This window comes from Rattus norvegicus, chromosome 10 (genome assembly GCF_021556685.1).
Source record: "Rattus norvegicus strain SHRSP/BbbUtx chromosome 10, alternate assembly SHRSP_T2T, whole genome shotgun sequence".
NCBI lineage: Eukaryota > Metazoa > Chordata > Mammalia > Rodentia > Muridae > Rattus > Rattus norvegicus.
The window spans coordinates 41,310,360-41,316,470 of record NC_141543.1 but is presented as its reverse complement, the minus strand read 5'-3'; the positions used below and the strand labels follow the sequence as shown (position 1 = coordinate 41,316,470).

Sequence of the window (6,111 nt, the reverse complement as noted above, 5' to 3'; positions counted from 1 at the left end):
GGGGACAGGCCTGGATGAAACCTCATTTCTGGCTTTGCATTTTCTACTCTGGATTTTTCATTATGGAAATAATGATACTCATAAATTCTTGTATAGTTTAACTAAATATAATCAGGATTTTATGTTCCCCTGAACTGAGATTTAAGTGTCTTTTGTAATAATAGTGATATTCTATTTTAATGTCTGGAAGTTCTTTCTTTTCAAAAACATAGTCTGAGTGGCTGAGAGGGAGGAGAGAGTACAGGTGACATTCAAGATCAGGCTGCATGTCTTTCAATCTGAGACATCCTGGCACAAGCAGATATGTCCATGCTATGAGGAGTTTGAACCTCTATTGAGGAGCCTTGTCACTGTCTCCTTCATGTCCTTGTTCCTCAGGCTGTAAATGAAGGGGTTCAGCATGGGGGTAACCACAGTAAACATAATGGTGGCTACTGTATCCTGGGTGAAGGAGTCTGGAGGTCGTATGTAGATCCCCAGAACTGTCCCATAGAACAAAATGACCACGGTTAAGTGGGAGCTACACGTGGAAAATGCCTTGTGCCTGCCCTTGGCAGAAGGTATCTGAAAGACTGCCACAGCGATTTGGACGTAAGAGAACACAATGAGAATGCAGGGGCCACAAAGAAGACCACAGCTCCCAGGAAGAGAAGTTGATTGACTTGTTTGTCTGAACAGGTAAACTTCATGAGCAGATAAGCATCACAGTAGAAGTGAGAGACCTCTGGAATCGAGGAGCAGAAGGTCAGTCTGCTCGTGAGGAGTGTGTGCACCAGAGCTATGAGCCCACAGCTTATCCACACAACAGCTGCCAGCCCCACACATAGCTGGGGTGTTATGATTGTGTGATACTGTAGTGGGTAGCAGGTGGCCACGAATCTGTCTAGTGCCATGGCAGCAAGCAGAAAGGTGTCCACATTTCCAAAGGAAATTAGAAAGTACATCTGAGTGAGGCAGTGGGCATAAGAGATGGTCTCTATTCCAGACACGTGGCTAGCCAAGAGCCTGGGGATGATATTGGTGGTGAAGCAGATGTCATCAAAGGAAATGTTGGTGAGGAAGAAGTACATGGGGGTGTGTAAGCGCGGGTCAGAGCTGATGGCCATGAAGATGAGTGTGTTACCAGCCACCGTGACCAAGTACATGCACAGGAAAGCCCAGAAGAGGATTCGTTGCTGTTGTGGGTCATTGGTGATGCCAAGCAGGAGAAACCCGCTGACTCCAGTCTCATTCTCTCCCGCCATGGACATATTCCAGCGTTTCAGGCTCCTGGAGGGAACGGGTGAGGCACTGCAACTTATTGTGTGTTCAGAATCAGGTCATAGCTTATATGTAAGAGCTTCCTACCAGAACAGAATGTGTACGTACGTACGTATGTGTGTGTGTGTGTGTGTGTGTGTGTGTGTGTGTGTGTGTGTGTGTGTGTCCAGAAGAGGGAATCAGGTTGCTTGATGCTGGAGTTATAGGTATCTGTGAGTCACCACATGTAGGAACTGAACTTGAGTCCTCTGGAAAATCCATGTGTTTTTTCCTCCTAAATCCTCTCTCCAGCTTACCCTTCCTTATTACCACAGGTTTTGCCCTCCCTTTTTTGGAGGCAGAGGCTCTTGGTGGTCTGAAAATTGCTAGTTCCACTCACTTGGCTCACCAGTGAGCCCCAGTGATCCCCTTGTCTGCCTTCCCAGCACTGGAATTGTCCTGTCCATCTGTGATTCTCTATTTGCCCAAGGGGACTTAGGACATCAAGCTCAGGTGCTCATGCTTGTCTGACAAGCAATACATACAGAGCCATCTCTCTAGCCCAGTGGTTCTCAGCTTTCCTACTGCCGTGAGTGACCCTTTAATACTGTTCCTCAGGCTGTGGTGACCCCCGACCATGAGCTCATTTTCGTTGCTACTTCATAAGTGTAATTTTGATAATGTTATGAATCATAATGTAAATGTCTATGATTTCTGATGGTCTTAGTTGATCCCCGTAGAAGGGTTGCCCAGTCTTCAAGGGAGTTGTGACCCATGCTTTAGCCTGTAATAACCATGGTTTAATTGAGTTTCATTGTGCTAGAGATCATGTGCGATTTTCCTCATTCTCACGATAAAAGCTCTTTCCTTGTGTCTAGTCTTCAAATGGAAGACACTGACACTGGAGGGACAAAGGACTTCAAATCCACCAGGGTCTGAGTCCACAGCTCTGCTCTCTCTGGCATCCTGTGAGCACAGCCTGGTTGGTCCTCAGGTGCTATGTGCTGAAGGCAAAGACTTGGGAACTAGGGCTTTGGCCACACAGTGAACTCCTCCTTATCACACAGCAGCTGTGAAGTGAGAGGACACCAGGAAATGAGCCCTGGCTTCAGAGCACCCACAGTGAGGAGGGAGAGCACAGTGGGAAAGTACTGGCAAACATTTCCAGAATGTTCAGAAGCAATGAATGACCAGGCTGTAATAGACACATGCACAAAGCCATAGCTCCATGCATGGCCCAACACACTGCTCCCTGGAGAATTTCAGAGCAGTCTTCTGCTCTGTGTGTCTCCCTGTGTCACACAGTGTCTTACCATTTGATGGTTTGTAGATGCTTGACTCAGTGTCTGGCACTATTAGAAACTGTATCCCTGTTGGAGTAGGTGGGTCACTGTGGATGTGGGCTCAATATCCCCTCTCATCCTAGCTTCCTGTAGTCAGTCTTGCACTAAAAGCCTGCATATGAATACCTAGACCTCCCAGCTCCTCCTGCACACATGACTGATTGTATGCTACCATCTTCTTGCCTTGAGGAAAATGGAGTGAACATCTGAAACTTTAAGGCAGCCTCAATTAAGTGTTCTTTTAAGTCTTGCCTTGGTCATGTCTGTTCACAGCAGGAAAACCCTAATTAAGATACATACATTGAAGAGTCTGTCCCCATGAAACCAATCCAACTGACAGTACCACCCTTGTTTTCCACAGCATGATATCAAGAACCCAACTTAAGCATCTACTCAATTAAATGTTCAAAGGGATTGAGACGCTCAGTTTCTTAAAACTCCCCAGTGCTGAAGTTAACTCTCCACCAACATGTACCAAGTCTTCTGTTCCCTGATTTCACTCACTTTTCTCACTGCATCTCCTGCCAGGCTCACCAGACTTCAAGCCCTTCCTGCCTTGGGGCCTTTGTGATGTTGGCCTGGAATTCTTTCTGTTTCATCTCCAGTAAAATGGGAACATCTTAACAAAAGCCTTTTCCTTGCCCTACTTTCTTTATTGTTGTTCTTTTATTTCATTCTCTCTCTCTCTCTCTCTCTCTCTCTCTCTCTCTCTCTCTCTCTCTCTTTGCATGCGTGCGTGCGTGCGGGTGTGTATAAGTCACAGGAGAACTTTAAAGACTTAGTTCTCTCCCTCTACTATTGGCTCTAGGGATGGGACTCAGACGACCAAGCTCAAATTTTGTGCTGTAGAGTTTCATGTAAACTTGACACAGGCTGTGGTCATAGGACAGTAGAGAGCTGTAACTGAGAAAACTCAACCATAAGATCAGGGTGCAGTCAGATATGTAGGGCATTTTCTCAAATAGTGATTGAAGGGGGTGAGGGGCATTGTGGTTAGTACCAACCCTGGGCCATGTGTTCTGGATTCTATAAGAAACTTGGCCAATCAAGTCAAGGGGAGCAATCCAGAAAGCAGCAACCTTCCATGGCATCAGCTTCTGCCTCCAGGTTCCTGTCCTGTTTGAGTTCCTGTCCTGACTTCCTCCGATGATGAACAGTAATGTGGAGGTCTAAGAGAAATAACCTTTACGTCCCCAAGTTGTGTTGGTGATGGAGTTTTATTACAGAAATAGTAGTCCTAACTATGGCAGATGCAGAAGCCATGAAGGGGTGCTGCTTAGTGGCTTGCTCAGTCTGCTTCCTTATTGATCCAGGACCTTCAGCTCAGGGTTGGTCCCATCTACAATGTGCTAGGCCCTCCCATCAATCAGTAACTAAGGACATAGCTGAACCACCTTGCTGGCCTCTGTCTGCAATTTCAATATGTGTTCCTTTGTGTGCAAGCTCCTTACTTGTATTTCCGTGCAAATTTGTATTCTTGTTGAGTCATTTATGGCATGTTTTCCTCATGAGGCTGTGCATTTCCCAGAAGAGAGACACAACTGTCTCAGTCACTACTCGGTGCCAGAAACAATGCCTGACACATAGTAGGTGCCCAAGAAAGTAGTCAAAGGAAAGAATGTTCACAACATTCTTGCACACTAAAATCCAGCAAAAATGCAGCTGCAGAAGAAATGTCAGGTTGTAATAAAGCAGCGCACTGAAGAAAGAAAACTGAGGGTCTCAGTGCTTCAGAGGACTTCCTACTCTTTGTGAGTACAGGAGAACAGTTTTCAGCATCCAAAGCAGGAGGATAACCACTGTCTGTATCTCCAGCTCCCGGGGATCCAGTGCCCTCTTCTGCCCCCCCCACACACAATTTTTTTAAAAATAAAATAATGTAAAACAGATATTTAAAGCATGAGATGCAGTCCTATATAGTTAGAATTGAGAGTTGACCCTTACACTGTTCAGCCAGAGCCACTCTTGACAAGTCTAAGACCTATAGGAGTTTCTTCTGTGACACAAGGAAAGAGGATGGCATGTAGAGCCTCCTAGTAACACAGCATCTCTGACTACTCAGATCAGAGGCGGGTAAACTGGTTTCTAAAATTATACCTCCCCACCATGTGTACTTCTATGAGATTGTGCTTGGAGATTCCCAGAAGGATTCTATGGTTTTGTGGTTTCCAGGGTGATCTGTTGGGAAGTGGTAAATGAAGAAGCAGGGCATGGGCCTTGAGCCATGTCTGGGCTGGACAAGAGTGCTGACTGCTCATGGCAGCTCAAAATAAGTACTTCCAGTCTTAGAGGATGTGATGCTCCGTTCTGGCCTCCATGGGTACTTCACATAGTTTTTGCAGTGCATGGATGGCAGGCAAAATAGTCATATGCACTAAAATGAATAGATGATAGATAGATAGATGGATAAAAAGGTAGAATTGTATATAGATGATATATATAGATGATAGATACATGGATATGATACAGAGATGAGAGAGAGAGAGAGAGAGAGAGAGAGAGAGAGAGAATAGTTAGATGATAGATGATGATAGTAGGTAGGTAGATGATAAATAGATAGTAGATAAATGATAGGTACATAGGTAAATAAATGATTGACTGAGAGATAATAGATGAAAGAGAAACAGGTAGATGATAGATACTAGATGGATGCATAATAAATAGGTAGACAATAGATAGACAATAAATGATAAAAAGAGATGATAAATGGATAAATAGGTAGATACGTAGATAAATATATAGATAGATGACAGATAATGGATAGTTATGTAGACAGATGATAGACAAATAGATAGATGATAGATAAATAGATAGATGAGAGAAAAATGACAGATAGATGATAGGTAGATGATACACGGTAGATGATGAATATTAGATGGATGAAGAGATGATAGATAGGTGATAGATGAGAGATGATAGATTTATAGATCATAGGTAAATAGGTGATTGATAGGTAGAGAAATGATAGATGATAGATAACTAGATGATAGCTACGTGAAAGCTGGGAGATGTATAGATGATAGATAGATAGTGGATAGGCACTCAGATAAATTTTTTGGAGTTGAGCTGCTGAATGTGTTCTGGCCATTGGGTTGTGTGCTTGAGGGAACCCTAGTCCTTCCCCTCTCCTCTTTTAGTGCTGGCCACAACATTAGGTCTTTGTTACATCACATCAATGTTACAACCATGTGCTGCTTCCCCATAGGCCGCAAACAAAGGAAAACACTTGATTCTGGAGCAAATCCCCTCTAAAAACATGATCCCAAATCAACCTCTCATCTCTCAAGTCAATTGCCTCAGATGTGACTTACAGCAATGGAAACTGATTAATACAGATTTTTAATGTTCTGCAAAATATTTCACACAGACAAATAGTTAAAAAATTTCATGAGAAATCTGGATTTCAGACTCTTGGGAAATGTTAGTCTGAGAACACACATTCTCCACACATTCTCATAGGGTGTCAGTCAGTCACAAAAGTGGAAATGTTAATAATCAATGAAAAACCACTGTGCTATAGAAAATGCCC

At 43.8% G+C, this 6,111-nt stretch overlaps 1 protein-coding gene across 1 annotated transcript; it reads right to left on the bottom strand.

The window, feature by feature from the left end:
- Positions 1-312: 312 nt before the first annotated feature.
- On the bottom strand, positions 313-1,244 carry Or1x2d (olfactory receptor family 1 subfamily X member 2D). Its single transcript, NM_001000783.1, is given in 2 exon segments — positions 313-615; positions 618-1,244. Coding segments are annotated over 2 exon segments (930 nt in total).
- Positions 1,245-6,111: the final 4,867 nt, after the last annotated feature.